Source organism: Oncorhynchus keta, chromosome 34 (assembly GCF_023373465.1).
Source record: "Oncorhynchus keta strain PuntledgeMale-10-30-2019 chromosome 34, Oket_V2, whole genome shotgun sequence".
Lineage (NCBI taxonomy): Eukaryota > Metazoa > Chordata > Actinopteri > Salmoniformes > Salmonidae > Oncorhynchus > Oncorhynchus keta.
Window position 1 is genome coordinate 65,430,621 of NC_068454.1, and position 15,915 is coordinate 65,446,535.

At 41.7% G+C, this 15,915-nt stretch overlaps 1 protein-coding gene across 2 annotated transcripts; it reads left to right on the forward strand.

The window, feature by feature from the left end:
• The first annotated feature begins 9,890 nt into the window (after positions 1-9,890).
• LOC118367699 (membrane-spanning 4-domains subfamily A member 4A-like) lies at positions 9,891-13,470 on the forward strand. Of its 2 annotated transcripts, none has more exons than XM_035751302.2 (7): positions 9,891-10,173; positions 10,694-10,935; positions 11,152-11,253; positions 11,606-11,662; positions 11,930-12,115; positions 12,582-12,719; positions 13,120-13,470. In XM_035751302.2, exons 2-7 carry the CDS (start codon positions 10,735-10,737, stop codon positions 13,240-13,242), a joined length of 807 nt encoding a protein of 268 aa, XP_035607195.1. In that variant the 5' UTR covers positions 9,891-10,173; positions 10,694-10,734; the 3' UTR covers positions 13,243-13,470. The 2 variants fall into 2 exon arrangements, with proteins under 2 accessions (XP_035607195.1, XP_035607196.1); XM_035751303.2 differs by having other exon boundaries at positions 9,906-10,173; positions 10,675-10,935.
• The last annotated feature ends 2,445 nt before the right edge of the window (positions 13,471-15,915 follow it).

The following is a 15,915-nucleotide window of genomic DNA, read 5'->3' on the forward strand; positions in this document are numbered from 1 at the left end:
AAACCTATGCTTGTGTACTTAACACTAGAAAAACCGGGCCTCAAGGGACTTTGAGCCAATGAGGGGTCATTTAAAAATACCTAGCATTCTTCTTGCCAATGTCCAGTCTCTTGACAACAAGGTTGATGATCATTTTCTTGCCAATGTACCTGGGACCATCTTTGTACAGCAGGTGACAATCTAATACCGGTAGCAAGGGTAGCATTCCAGAGGGACATCAGAGACTGTAACGTCCTCTGCTTCACCGAAACATGGCTCACTGGGAAGACGCTATCAGGGCGGTGCAGCCAACGGGTTTCTCCACGCATCGCGCCAACAGAAACAAACATCTTTCTGGTAAGAAGAGTGGCGGGGGCGTATGCCTCATGACTAACGAGACATGGTGTGATGAAAGAAACATACAGGAACTCAAATCCTTCTGTTCACCTGATTTAGAATTCCTCACAATCAAATGTAGACCGCATTATCTACCAAAAGAATTCTCTTCGATTATAATCACAGCCGTATAAATCCGAGCCCCCCCAAGCAGACACATCGATGGCTCTGAACAAACTTTATTTAACTCTTTGCAAACTGGAAACCATTTATCCGGAGGCTGCATTCATTGTAGCTGGGGATTTTAACAAAGCTAATCTGAAAACAAGAATCCCTAAATTTTATCAGCATATCGATTGCGCAACCAGGGGTGGTAAAACCTTGGATCATTGTTACTCTAACTTCCGTGACGCATATAAGGCCCTGCCCCGCCCCCTTTCGGAAAAGCTGACCACGACTCCATTTTGTTGATCCCTGCCTACAGACAGAAACTTAAACAAGAGGCTCCCACGCTGAGGTCTGTCCAACGCTGGTCCGACCAAGCTGACTCCACACTCCAAGACTGCTTCCATCACGTGGACTGGGACATGTTTCGTATTGCGTCAGATAAAAATATTGACGAATACGCTGATTCGGTGTGCGAGTTCATTAGAACGTGCGTTGAAGATGTCGTTCCCATAGCAACGATAAAAACATTCCCTAACCAGAAACCGTGGATTGATGGCAGCATTCGCGTGAAACTGAAAGCGCGAACCACTGCTTTTAATCAGGGCAAGGTGTCTGGTAACATGACCGAATATAAACAATGCAGCTATTCCCTCCGCAAGGCTATTAAACAAGCTAGGCTAGTACAGAGACAAAGTAGAATCTCAATTCAACGGCTCAGACACAAGAGGCATGTGGCAGGGTCTACAGTCAATCACGGACTACAAGAAGAAACCCAGCCCAGTCACGGACCAGAATGTCTTGCTCCCAGGCAGACTAAATAACTTTTTGCCCGCTTTGAGGACAATACAGTGCCACTGACACGGCCTGCAACAAACATGCGGTCTCTCCTTCACTGCAGCCGAGGTGAGTAAGACATTTAAACGTGTCAACCCTCGCAAGGCTGCAGGCCCAGACGGCATCCCCAGCCGCGCCCTCAGAGCATGCGCAGACCAGCTGGCCGGTGTGTTTACGGACATATTCAATCAATCCCTATACCAGTCTGCTGTTCCCACATGCTTCAAGAGGGCCACCATTGTTCCTGTTCCCAAGAAAGCTAAGGTAACTGAGCTAAACGACTACCGCCCGTAGCACTCACTTCCGTCATCATGAAGTGTTTTGAGAGACTAGTCAAGGACCATATCACCTCCACCCTACCTGACACCCTAGACCCACTCCAATTTGCTTACCGCCCAAATAGGTCCACAGACGACGCAATCTCAACCACACTGCACACTGCCCTAACCCACCTGGACAAGAGGAATACCTATGTGAGAATGCTGTTCATCGACTACAGCTCGGCATTTAACACCATAGTGCCCTCAATGCTCGTCATCAAGCTCGAGACCCTGGGTCTCGACCCCGCCCTGTGCAACTGGGTACTGGACTTCCTGACGGGCCGCCCCCAGGTGGTGAGGGTAGGCAACAACATCTCCTCCCCGCTGATCCTCAACACGGGGCCCCACAAGGGTGCGTTCTGAGCCCTCTCCTGTACTCCCTGTTCACCCACGACTGCGTGGCCACGCACGCCTCCAACTCAATCATCAAGTTTGCGGACGACACAACAGTGGTAGGCTTGATTACCAACAACGACGAGACGGCCTACAGGGAGGAGGTGAGGGCCCTCGGAGTGTGGTGTCAGGAAAATAACCTCACACTCAACGTCAACAAAACTAAGGAGATGATTGTGGACTTCAGGAAACAGCAGAGGGAACACCCCCCTATCCACATCGATGGAACAGTAGTGGAGAGGGTAGCAAGTTTTAAGTTCCTCGGCATACACATCAGACAAACTGAATTGGTCCACTCACACTGACAGCGTCGTGAAGAAGGCGCAGCAGCGCCTCTTCAACCTCAGGAGGCTGAAGAAATTCGGCTTGTCACCAAAAGCACTCACAAACTTCTACAGATGCACAATCGAGAGCATCCTGGCGGGCTGTATCACCGCCTGGTACGGCAACTGCTCCGCCCTCAACCGTAAGGCTCTCCAGAGGGTAGTGAGGTCTGCACAACGCATCACCGGGGGCAAACTACCTGCCCTCCAGGACACCTACACCACCCGATGTTACAGGAAGGCCATAAAGATCATCACGGACATCAACCACCCGAGCCACTGCCTGTCACCCCGCTATCATCCAGAAGGCGAGGTCAGTACAGGTGCATCAAATCTGGGACCGAGAGACTGAAAAACAGCTTCTATCTCAAGGCCATCAGACTGTTAAACAGCCACCACTAACATTGAGTGGCTGCTGCCAACACACTGTCATTGACACTGACCCAACTCCAGCCACTTTAATAATGGGAATTGATGGGAAATGATGTAAATATATCACTATCACTTTAAACAATGCTACCTTATATAATGTTACTTACCCTACATTATTCATCTCATATGCATACGTATATACTGTACTCTATATCATCGACTGCATCCTTATGTAATACATGTATCACTAGCCACTTTAACTATGCCACTTTGTTTACTTTGTCTACATACTCATCTCATATGTATATACTGTACTCGATACCATCTACTGTATGCTGCCCTGTACCATCACTCATTCATATATCCTTATGTACATATTCTTTATCCCCTTACACTGTGTATAAGACAGTAGTTTTGGAATTGTTAGTTAGATTACTTGTTGGTTATCACTGCATTGTCGGAACTAGAAGCACAAGCATTTCGCTACACTCGCATTAACATCTGCTAACCATGTGTATGTGACAAATAAAATTTGATTTGATTTGTCGCCACCGGTGCATCAAGACCCTCAACATCATCTATAAGTGCGACCATTGCCTCCACCGGTGCAGCGAGACCCTCTACAACGTCTACATTATCCACAAGTATGACCACCACCGGTGCAGCCATGGAGGATGATGAAATGGAGGAAGCACCTCTGGATCTAGGACCACCTGAGATTATTATGAACCTCACGGAAGTGACCACTGATGACCTCCTTCAACAGGATGTGGCCGTGGAGACTAAAGAGAGAAACGAAGAGGAACAACGTCACACCAGGCTTCATCGGCGGTACCAGCCCCCAGATCCACTCAACTCATTTCAGCAGAGGCTCTCCTCCAAGCCGTCGAGAGGGATGCAGCCCAACCTGATGCTCACGGTAAGGAGGATGAGACCCTCTTTGCCATGAGCCTGGTGCCAACACTGAAGAGGCTGCCTCAGCAAAGAAAAGCTGCTTTTCGAAAGCCGAGTTCAATGGTACGTTTTTTTTTCTCTCCACATCACAGGTAGTGTCATAAGTGTTGCGACAGTGAAGTAAAGTAGGTCATTTTTACAGTATACTCATGTAGGCTAATTGGTATTTCAAAGTATTAATGAGGCAAATGTATAGCTGTTTCTGGGTTAGAAAATATCCTAAAACAACAGTTTGCTGTCTAAATATTTGCTTGTCATATTCATCTTTTGATCTGAAATACAAATTTCATGAGTAAACAGCATGTATTACCAACTTGTATGAACCCTAGGTTACCCTTTCCCTTTGTTATCATACTAACTGTATGTCGTATAACCTTAGTGCTCCCGCATGCAAAGAAATTCTACAGTCAAACTGTTTTTATGTTATCCCACATTTTCTTTACTGGATATGTGTGCAACAAAATTCAACATTCACATCTTGCTACTTTCTGTCAAGTTTACACATACAATTTGATGCATACATTCGATAAATCCAACGTATACACCACACAGAACGCACTGCAACTGCCTCTACAACGCAATGCTGCAAGGCTCACGCAGCGTTCCATTGGAAATGAATGTACTTCTGGTGTATCAAAACGCAAAAACAGTCGGTGTGTTCGAAGCGTTATTGCTATTATAAACTGGTTACCAACGTAATTAGAGCAGTAAAAATACATGTTTAACATACCCGTGGTATACAGTGATATACCACAGCTGTCAGTCAATCAGTATTCAGGGCTTGAACCACCCAGTTTATAATAATAATTATATAGTTGATATAAGTAGACATGCAACTGCATATAAAGCACCCACAAGCTACTGAAAACATTGTTTTTAAAAAAAAACGTTTAAAGAAATTAACAACAAATCAATACAGAGAGTACATGAGGGAACACAAGTATATATAGATTATATACATTGGACAATTGAGCTAGGGGGTACAATATCACATTACACAAAGACCTTAAGGGACAAACTTATAATTCTAACAGCTTTTGGTTAGTAGAGTACTTAATGGTCTTAAAAAAACAGTTCAATTTATTTTTGTAGGGTAAGAAAATTTGTTTTTTTTGTTTGTAAATTTACATTTGTGAATATGAAATTTGGCCAAGAGAATAATGAAATGAATTACATAAAAATGTTTCAGCTTATTCTTATTGTAGGTAAAGAATCCAAGCAGCACATCTCTCCACAATAGTGTAAGACGTTTATGAAAGTGTTCAATTATAAATCTACTGATGTCAATGCCAATAAAAGATGCAACACTGTTTCTGGGTGGTCATTACAAAAGGAGCAATTTGAGTTGATGTTTTCCTTAAACTTATTCATATAGTGGTTGGCAGGATAATATTTATGAATAATTTTAAAGGAAACTTCCTTAATTTTGTGGCAACATCCAAACCTTTTCCCAACAGGTATTATCAATAAATACATTCCAATGAGGTAAGGTATACAACATCCTGCTGAAACAAGGTTCATATCGCTCTGTTGTTGAATGGACCAAAAGAGAAATCTTTCCTACTGATGAGTCAGCAGGGTCAATAGAAGGCAGGCTCTGAGGGTCAGGTCTTGACACATTCCTGAATAATAGAGCAACACCTGAGGGAATGGCATCTAAAACAATTGCAAAATCTTTAGGTGTTACAGGGACCTTGTAAAGTGATGAGAATTCCTTATAACTGAGTAAAAGACCCTCTTCATTTACCAGTTGGCTCACCAATAGGATATTATTTCGGAACCAATATTCTAAAAACAAAGAAATATTTTTATACAATATATCCCGATTATTCCATATATAATATCTGTGTGGAGAAAAATTGTGTTTATAAATTAAGGGCCATGACAAGAACCTGCCAATGAAAAGCAGAAATTTCCACTGGAACTTTGTCAATATTATAATTGCAAAACAACATGAAGTTAAGGCAAACAAAAGTAGAGAAGACATGATGAGGAATACAATTCCAGATAGAAGTGGGTCTTCTTAGGAATTGTTTTATCCAATTGATCTTAAAAGTATTATTTAAGGTAGTAAAGTCCAGAAAATGTAGCACACCATACTCATAAGTGTTCATTACAGCAGTTTTCCTAATGTAATGGGTACGGTTTCTCCACAGAAAGTTGAAAAGCATCTAGTCTATCTCCTTGCTCATTTTACTGTCAAGATATAAAGAGAGCGTGCCATATGTTAGTCTAGAGATACCTTCAGCCTTGGTTATTAGGACCCTACCTTTTTATTTTTTTAATAAGAGGGTTTCAATTTAGTAAGCCTCTTAGACATCTGATCCTTTGTAATGGTTATGCCTAAATATGTAAGTTCTTCTTTTACTGGAATACCATAATATGAAGGTGTCACACAATCTTTGACAGCTATGAGTTCACATTTATTAATGTTAAGATATAGACCAGACACTTTGGAAAAGGATTGTATCACATTGATCGATATGGGAATTTGGTTGGCATCTTTCAGAAAAAGTGTAGTATCGTCAGCCAGCTGGCTTATAATAATTTATTTACCAGCTATACCAATTGTACAGGACCTTGTACAGGACCAATTTGCAAGAAGTTGGGTGATTAATAAAAACAGGTATGGAGAGATAGAACAACCTAATTCCTCTTTAACTCAAATCTAGGTGAAGTGCCATATTTCAATTTGATAGAGCTGTTACCATTTGCATAGAGAGTCTTAATAGCCTTACAGAAAAAAATCCCCAAATTCAAGTCTCTCAAGGGAGGGGAAGAGGAACTGATGCTCTACTGTGTCAAATGCTTTATAAAAATCTAAAAAATAATATGAAGCTATCCTCGGTTATTAGGTCTGAGTAGTCAAACATGTCTAATTCTAGTCTGACGTTGTTAGAAATATGTCTGTTCCTCATGAAGCCAGACTGTGTTTCATCAATAATTTCATCCAGGACTTCTTTAATTATTTTTGCAAATATTAAGGCTAATATCTTATAGTCATTATTAAGAAGACAAATTGGACACCAGTTATCGATAAGCAGCACTTGTTTTTTAGGCTTAGGTATCAGTGTTATTAACCCCTGACTCATTGTAGGAGGGAGAACATTGTTTTTAATACTCTAAAAAAGACTTCAAATAGGAAGGGAGCTACTTGTTCAGAAAATAATTTGTAAAATTCTGATGTAATTCCATCAACACCTGGTGATTTATTGTTCTTTAGATGTTTGAAAGACTAATCTCTTCAGCTTTGATGGGTTCATCACACTGTTTAGATTCTATATCACTGATAAAGTGAACATTATTCAGTGAGTTTAAAAAAAACATATCTGTGGATTCCTGACAGTACGTTGAGCTATACAATTTTCTGTAAAAATTGCTACAGTATTTAAGCGATTTATTTTTGGTCATCTGTAATAACACCATCAATGTTTAACTTATGTTATTTTTAGAGTGAAATTTCTCAAATCTAAAGAAATAGGATTAATTCTGTTCAGTGGAACATATGGTTCCTTACACTTTTCCATGTAAATACACTGGTAATGGCAATATACTTTTAATGTAATTAATAATCTAATGCAGCTTTTACAAACAGCAACACATTTCTCATTGTGAAATGTTATAATAGAATTATTCCATTCTCAGTCCGGGTTGTATTCTCAGAACTAATTTGGAGTACCTCTTCTATCTAACTGGTTTGGTGCTGCAGTATTATAAGGCTGCCATTGCAGAACTGGTGACAGGTGATCCTGATGTCCAAGGGGAGGATGATGAGGGCTTTGTTGAGCATGTGGAATTTCAGGTGCTGACAGTTCCAGTGCTGGAGACAGCCCTGCCTCTTGTTGGCACCATTCATCCTACTCCCATCCCCTCTACCAGCATCCAGTCCACAGCTGCATCAGTCGGACCCCTGTCCTCTACTCCTGTATGGGATACTCCACCCCCTGGGCCTCTATCCTCCACACCTGTGCTCGTCAGTTCCCTGTCCTACGTTCCTGTTCGGGCTAACGTTAGTCCTTAGTCCATGGACCATAAATGTTATTTTTAAAGTGTGAATTAGCTTTGGCTGTCAGCTTTAATTTGAAGGTATTTTCATCCATATTACAGCCCTTTTTATTACAACACCTTTTCTACATAGTCCCCCCATTTAAGAGGAACCAAAAGTATTGGGATAAATTCACTCATGTGTATTTAAGTAGTCAAAAGTTTAGTATTTGGTCCCATATTCCTAGCACGCAATGATTACATCAAGCTTGTGACTCTCTACAAATATTTGCTCTTTGTTTTGGTTGTGTTTCAGATTATTTTGTAGAAATAGATATAATTTAAATAGAAATAACTGACAAATAATGTATTGTGTCATTTTGGAGTCACTTATTGTAAATAAGAATAGAATGTTTCAAAACACTTCTATATTAATGTGGATGCTACCATGATTACAGAGAGTCCTGATGAAATGTGAATAATGATGAATGAGAAAGACACACAAATGTCATACCCCCAAGTATGATACAGGTTATGTTGAGAGGTAGCTTGCAAGCAAGCATTTCATTGTACTGTTTACACCCCACTGTATTCTGTATATATGGTGAATAAAATTTGATTTGACAGTAATGATGCTTGGCATTTCAGCAGACATAGTTCTAAAAGAGAGTACACCAGGGATATATCTATGGATAAATTTGGCCAGGGGGGGCTGTACTGCTCAGAGTTGGCAAACCAGCAACAAGGCACATTTGTTGGGTCAACATGAGATGCAATTCAGCCTTTAGAGGAAGCAGACCTTCAAGTAGGTTGTTGAAAATGCTCTGTGGTATGCTGGGTATTTGGTGGCATTGATGAAGAGTGATGCAAAAAAAACATGCTGCCAATCAGATGACTTTGTAGGAGTCCCACCATCCAGCATCCATTTCACACCTCTAACAGCATCAGTCCTCCGCTCCTGTACGGGCTACTCCACCACCAGCTGGTTCTCTGTCCGTGGCCTTGACACCTGTGCCCTGCTGGGCCTCTGTTTATGAACGCCACGCCTGTGCCCGGCTGGGCCTCTGTTCATGATCTCCACACCTGTGCCTGGCTGGGCCTCTGTCCGTGCCCTCGACACCTGTGCCTGGCTGGGCCTCTGTCCGTGCCCTCGACACCTGTGCCTTGCTGGGCCTCTGTTCATGTTCTCCACACCTGTGCCCGGCTGGGCCTCTGTCCGTGCCCGACACCTATGCCCGGCTGACACTTCGTCAGCCCCGTCCTCTGCTCCTTACGAGCTGGGCATTTTGATGGAGCCAGCGATCAGTTGCTCTCCATTTTCAGTTAATTATAATTGTAATTATTTGTGTTCAGTTGTTTGCCCCTCTGTGGTGTCAAGTATTCTACCCTTAATTCACTAAGGGCACAAAAGCTGAATTCTCTAATTACATTTTGATCAATTAATGTCAGTCTTTGAATGCTCCCTATTGTATAAACTATTTAATTGTCCTGCTTGTGTGCCTTGTGCAGTGATTTTAAACAATTAAGAGTATATTTGTCGTTCTCACGTTTTCCTCCAATTCTGTGTCTTCAAATACTTCCTTGATTTACAATCAAAACAATTTCGCTAACGTTACCTTTTCGATGTGAACTTGATATAGCGTTTATAAATTAATTAATGTATCTTATTTGAGATAAACAATATTTAACTCCTGTGGTGTTTAGGCTTAACACATTTCGGCTACCCTTCTATAAATTCGAATCCTGAAGAGGGTGAGCGGTTTGACAAAAATAGACAGGTTTTCATAATAAAAAGTTATGGATGATGATGACAGATTTAAAGGCTGAGAGGAACGAGGATTGTCGGATGAATCCCGATACTTTTCAACTCTCAGACTCTCAGTCACCGTAAGAAAAATAAATCATTAAAAACGATTAAAGGCTAAATACAGCAGCAGTGTTGGGATTCGATACATCGGCGAGTATGTTCATTTGGTAGAAAATGCTCCCCGAATTCGATACACTTTATTCCTGGTGTCGCAACCTCGATTGATAAACTATATCCTCCATACCCTGCGTCTCGTCAGTCGTCGTGAAACGTTATCAGAAGTGTCGACTAAATTTGAGGGGAGAGGGTGTGTCTGTTTAAGCAAGCGTTCCCAGAAATATCGCGGTCTCTTGAGTTTATAAACTGTGATATTGGTGCCGGGAACTCTGACAAAAATAGGTAAAATCATGACGTCAGTGATCTTCAAGTCGGAAAGTTGCAGCTCAAGAAAGATGCTCCAGCTTCCGACCTTGAATTCCGAGTTGATTGACAGTTCAAACGTTTTTTCCCAGAAGTCCCAGTTGTCATGAACGGACTGAATTCGGATATTTCCGAGTTTCCAATTGTTTTGAACGCGGCATATGATATGAAAGAGCAGACGCAACAGGGCTCTGTAAACGTTGTAAAAGGATCCTAGATTATACCCTAGTACTTCCGTGTTTGTACATTAGCTGTTCCCGAACCTGGAAAAAGTGGACAAGTGGTAAGTTGTCAAATTTGAATTGTTACAAATGTTGGCTAAATTAATGTTGATTAGGCGATTTGTGTTAACAGCTGGAGGCCTAATAACTGTAATAATGTGCCAGCTTCCATAGTTTTACATTCAATTTCCATTGAAATACAAAACACAGATTTTCAAGTGCAACTCAAATGTGTCTTGAAAAAACAATCATATATTGTAATCATTGAGTGTTGTCAATATTGTATTGATTTATTTAACCTGTCAATGACGTTAGTCTCATTGTGATCAAATCCCGTTTGCGGGACCTAAGAAAGGCCCATTCTGTGCTCATTACCGCAGTTTTTAGTCATTTGAAGTACACCTACATTTTACTCTTCAAACCTCAATTTTGTTCTTCAAAAGGCTAGTGTTGAAATGTTATTTCTATACCAAGGACAACCTAGAGAATACTTAGGTTATCTTTAATGTCATAACTAACAATGACAAAATGTCTGCAGCTGTATTAAAGTATCAAGCTTTCAGTGTGTAGTTTTGTTTGCAGGTGTTTGTTGAAGTCAACCATCCACACAAGGATCATCAACCATGTCCACCTCTATCACCACTGCAAATGGAATTGTGGTAGTGTCACAAGTTTTCCACTTGGCGGAGAATGGCAAGGCTTCAGTGCCACTTCTGAATGTCACTCCCCAGACCCAGAGTGCGCCCCTCGCTGTGCCACTGCCTTCCACTAAAGTGTCAGAGATGACAAGGGTGTTCCTGCAGCTTCAGCCACAATCTCTTGGGGTGAGAACAGAATATTACTGTCCTTTGTCTTTAGTGCTCATTCCATCCATTTGCCATTAGATTCAATCATTGGCTGTGCTATTGTAAAGATCTATATTTAACATCCTTTGAGGGCAATTTGATTTAGAAGAGAACTTCTAGGCTAAACTGTGAACCACTATTAGTTACCATTTCCACTATTGTTACTCAATGTTCCCCGAATTACTGTTGTCTCAGATTGTGCAGATCATCCTTGGATTGGTGTGCATGGTGGTGAACCTGTCTGCTCTTCTCACCCCTATCCTGTATGACCAGTTCCCACTCTTCATGGGAGCTGCTGTAAGTTCTTGGTCCCAAGGGGGCAAGTAATATCCAACACACTTAATGCTACACGGACACATGCAATTTTAGAGATGTTTCCTCAGAGTGAATCTGCTGTCATCTATCTTACAGTAGTACTATTGTAACCTAGAAAAGTAGGTGAACAAGAAGGATAACTGACTTCAGATCAGCACTCATGACCAAAGGGCATCCCACACCCACAGGAGACGGCAGAACTTGTGTTTATCTATAAAGTGTAGACCTCTACAGTAGGTGACATTGGATGTGGCAGTTGATTGGTCAACATCACCTTAGCTTCATATGTCAATAGTCTAAAGTGTCTTTCTTTCCTGTTGCTCACACTCTCCAGTTTGTCCTCTCTGGATCTCTCACTGTGGCTGCCCGGAAAGGAACACGTTTGAGTCTGGTAAGTCATTCACTGTGACTGTGGTTAATAGCAGTTTGCACTTCAAGTTTACTTTATTAGATTTATAAATTGAGATGTATATCAGAAATTAAATCTTTGCTATTCGGAAGTAAAACGGGATATATTTTCCTAGACAAACTCACAAACCCAAATCTAACCAATTGGAACAGTTAATAGATTTCCTATGTCCATATATTTTTTAAACACAAACTAACATTGTCATGCAATGGTTGTTCCGTTTCCCCTCTCCATTTCTCACCCTGTCAGATTAAAGGGACTCTGGCTGTGAATGTTGTCAGTGTTCTTGTGGCTCTGGCTGGGGTTGCCTATATTTGTATGCTTCTGACTGTGAAACATGAAGATGGTTTCTGCACCGACACTGACCACAACTATACTTCCTATTCCAACCAGAACAGGATAAAGGAATGCACAATTATGGTTAGGACACTATATGTAAGTATTTATGGAAGTGACTTGGTTCATGTACTTTTGCAGTATGCATTATGTTATACTGACTTCAGAGAACTTAAGTAACCTTTCAAACACGAGGTTGTTGGCACCTTAATTGGAGAGGATGGGCTTGTAGTAATGGCTGGAGCAGAATAATTGGAATGGTATCAAATACATCACACACATTGTTTCTGTGTGTTTTATGCCATTGCATTTGCACCGTTCTGGAAATTACAGTGATCTATTCTCCCCTCAGCAGTCTCCTGTGTTTCCAAACAGTTTATTAAAGGCTGCAAGGAGCTAGAGAAATGAGTCTTTGCAGGCTTATTAAACATTTTATGTATTTACTTACGAGATACCGTTGTTTTACCAGGATGAGAAACCTGAACAAACCTTCTAAAGTTACAATGCAAAACGTTAGCCCAACCCTTGACACCTATTCCTCTTGTTTTACCTCTGTGTGCATCAGACAGTCTTGAATGGGGTGAAGGGCCTTCTACTGGTCCTGACGGTGATGGAGCTCTGTGTGGCTCTCACTGTCTGCGTCTTCTCTGGGAAATCCATTCACCTCCGTGGGTACTACAGCCTGAGCTGTGGCCGGGGAATGGTAAGCTTGAGAATGCTGCAGTCATCCCTTACATCATGTTAATAGTCTGAGCAAGCAGAAAGTGCTGCAGCTGTACTTTTTATTACATTTTTTAAAGTACAGTCTTACAGTAGCTCAAATGCTACGGGGCATGAACAATTTTGCCTGTTTAACTGAACATTGCTACAATTCTTGACTCCCCCTCTTGTAAACTCCTAGGTACCAACAATAACTGAATAGCTCCACCTAGTCCTCTGGTAGTTCACACCATATTGCTTAGACGTATCAATCCAGTCCTTTCAAATCCCCAGAATTGTGAAGTGTATATGGGTCATGTTGACTGGTCAGTTTGAAATGATGCCAGTCTGTGCTAGTTCCTCACTTCGTCCTTCCTTTTCCTGCACCTTGTCATTGGGTCTAGGTGGTGGTAGAGACTGGTACTGACCCCACCGGAGCCAGCCAGGCCTCCCTGAGCGACAGTGACGTGGCCTTACTGAGCAGTGTTGAAGACTCTGACACCCCGGCTCCACCGTACTCTCCCTGAGGCAGAACAATACCATACACCTCACCCTAGGAAGTGTGATGCCATTGCGAATGTTTCCAATGTTTTGTTATCAATGTGAACAGTCATGTGTCCTGGTGATGGTTCTGTCCTGATGAATGTAGTGCTTACTAATTCATGAAGTAGGACTCTTTGCTATTTCATATTACTGGAGAGTTGCTCTTGATTTCTGACTATCATTCTTCCATTCAATAAATGTAATATTTCCTCTTCAAGTGTTAGTGTCTACATTGGTAGTTTACACAGATCACTGTAACCTTATCGCTATTTCCATCAGGTTCTGTTTAATGCTTTTCTGGAGGTGAAATGCCAACCTGCCATCACATGCACTCAAATCACCCATTCATCTTTTGCATTGTTGATTGAAGTGCAACTGAGAATGCATGTTGACTGGCGCGCTCCTAAAAGCTGGGGCGCTGTAGGCTAAATATAATTAATGACATGAGGGCAATTTCATCCATCCCTGATTTAATAGCCTCACCCTCAACAGATCAGTAGGAGGAGTCGACTAGTGTTCTTGCATTGGTCGAGTTTGTTCTGCGTGGGTGGAGAATTGTCTTTAGGACCAATGGAATGGTTGAAAATGAGCACACTCCTAGGGGACCGGGCCATGCAAAACAAATTTGCCCATTGCTTTTCCAGTGATGTGCAGTCAGGGTAGGCAGTACATTCTACAAACCACTATCCTTTGGGTGTGTTACTGGAAAAATAAACTGCTTATCCCATTCACTTCAACAGAAGGCAACGGTAAGTGATCTGAAATTGTATCATTATTATAAAATGTTGCGAGCGATTCAATATAGCAGCACATTACTCAGAGGTGACTTTTAATTTCCTTAAGAGTAACTAATAAAAAGACAAATGATGAAGCTTGCTGAATTGGTAACATTCACAATCACACCCTTTGCAGTAGACTGTAAAAACTATAAAGGAACAACATGCCAACAAATGTCATGCATTGCCTGTTTAACTCTAAGTAGCCTATATACTTAGCTAAGTTAACTATGGTAAGATTTTCTTTTTCACCCCGCCCAACAGTGAGCGAGCAAGCTTTGATTCAATTGGCTACAACATGAATGTTGTGCCCATAGCGTATTAATGTGTAATCGGTTCATTTAATATTAGTTTTATGTGTCTCACTCTGCTAACGGTCTCCATGGCTGGATATCTTTTTCAGCTGAACATTTTCTGTAAAATATGTCTTTTTCATGTTAATTGTTGGAGGATGGGTAAGCTAAATATTGATCAGTTGTCTTTTAGGTTCAATTAAAAAGAAAATGGAACTGTGCTATTTGTATTCATGCCACGTGCATTGTTGAACGATACTTCCACACATTGTGTATGTGATCTGCCTCTGAAGTTCAGGATGTTTATTTATCCCGTAGGTCCTCTTTAGTGGAATTACTCTTGTATATGCTGGCAGTAACCCCACATACAGTACTTCTAGGTAAGTAGGAGAAAGCTGTTTAGATGGCGTTCAGAGGCTTGCTTCTAGGATGGTGTCCAGTTCAACCACTGTTAACTCAACCAACCGCTGTCAACCCCTCGTGAAATCAAGTAGTTGATTTGGTTCTGGGTTCAAGATCAGTCAACCCCTTAGTCAATTAGTCAACCAAGGGAAATATATTTGTGCTTTCTTTAAGAGTACGTTGCCTCTGTTTCCACAGGTGAAGTAAAACATTTCAAAGTGTCAGTTCAAAATAACTAGCCACTAGCTCCCCACAGTGGTATCAATCCCAATGTTATTGGGTCCAGAACATTTGACCAATAGTGCAACTCACTAGGTCCCCACAACATCTGGCACTGTGTGTTGAGGCTGGCGCAGACACCGCTGTAGCAGTAGGAGGAGCCTTCCTCGCAGGGCTCGCCGTTCTGCAGGAACACATTGGGGGGGCAGTAGGGAGAGGTACCAGTGCAGTGCTCTGGGAGGTCACACTCCCCCAGGGGCTGCCGACACATCCATCCACCTGAACGCAGCTAGTCAGACAGAGAAAATAGACAGTAGATCAGTAAAGGAGTTTATGATTTGGACCTTTGTTCAGATTCTTGTGATAGATCATGTAATAGTTTAGTTCATTAGGATCACTATTAGCTATTGCACATGCATCAGCTACTCTTCCTGGTGTCCACATAAAACATGCATGACAAAATATAGAACCGTAATAGACAAGAACATAACACTCAGAGTTATAACATATAGAATTATAGTTATAATAATTGAGACTAATGACCTGAGCTGATTTAAATGTAGGTGTTCAGAAGTGTGTTCAGTGATGGGGTTGAATGAGTGACTGAGTGTGTGTCAGTAATGGTCCAGTGAAGGAGAGAGAGGCTTGCTGCCTGCGTTTACACAGGCAGCCCAATTTTTATATTTTTTTCACTAATTGGTCTTTTGACCAATCAGCTCTGAAAAGTATCTGATGTGAAAAGATCTGATGTGATTGGTCAAAAGAACAATTAGTGGAAAAATATCAGAATTGGGCTACCTGTCTAAACGCAGCCTTGATGTCCCTTTCTGATTTGGTGACTAGACTCACTAAGATTAGATATGTCCCTCCCTGCTCAGGTTCCTCAGGAAGAGGCGGACACCCCTCTGTGTGTTCCCAGAAGCACTGCAGACCCCCTGTGCTTCCCTGGCACTCAGGGTGAAGTCAC

Coding starts and splice junctions, on each gene's coding strand:
- LOC118367699 (XM_035751302.2), top strand. CDS start 10,735: ATGTCCACCTCTATCACCACTGCAAATGGAATTGTGGTAGTGTCACAA. Junction 11,254..11,605: donor CACTCTTCATGGGAGCTGCT/GTAAGTTCTTGG, acceptor CACACTCTCCAG/TTTGTCCTCTCTGGATCTCT. Junction 12,116..12,581: donor TTATGGTTAGGACACTATAT/GTAAGTATTTAT, acceptor TGTGTGCATCAG/ACAGTCTTGAATGGGGTGAA.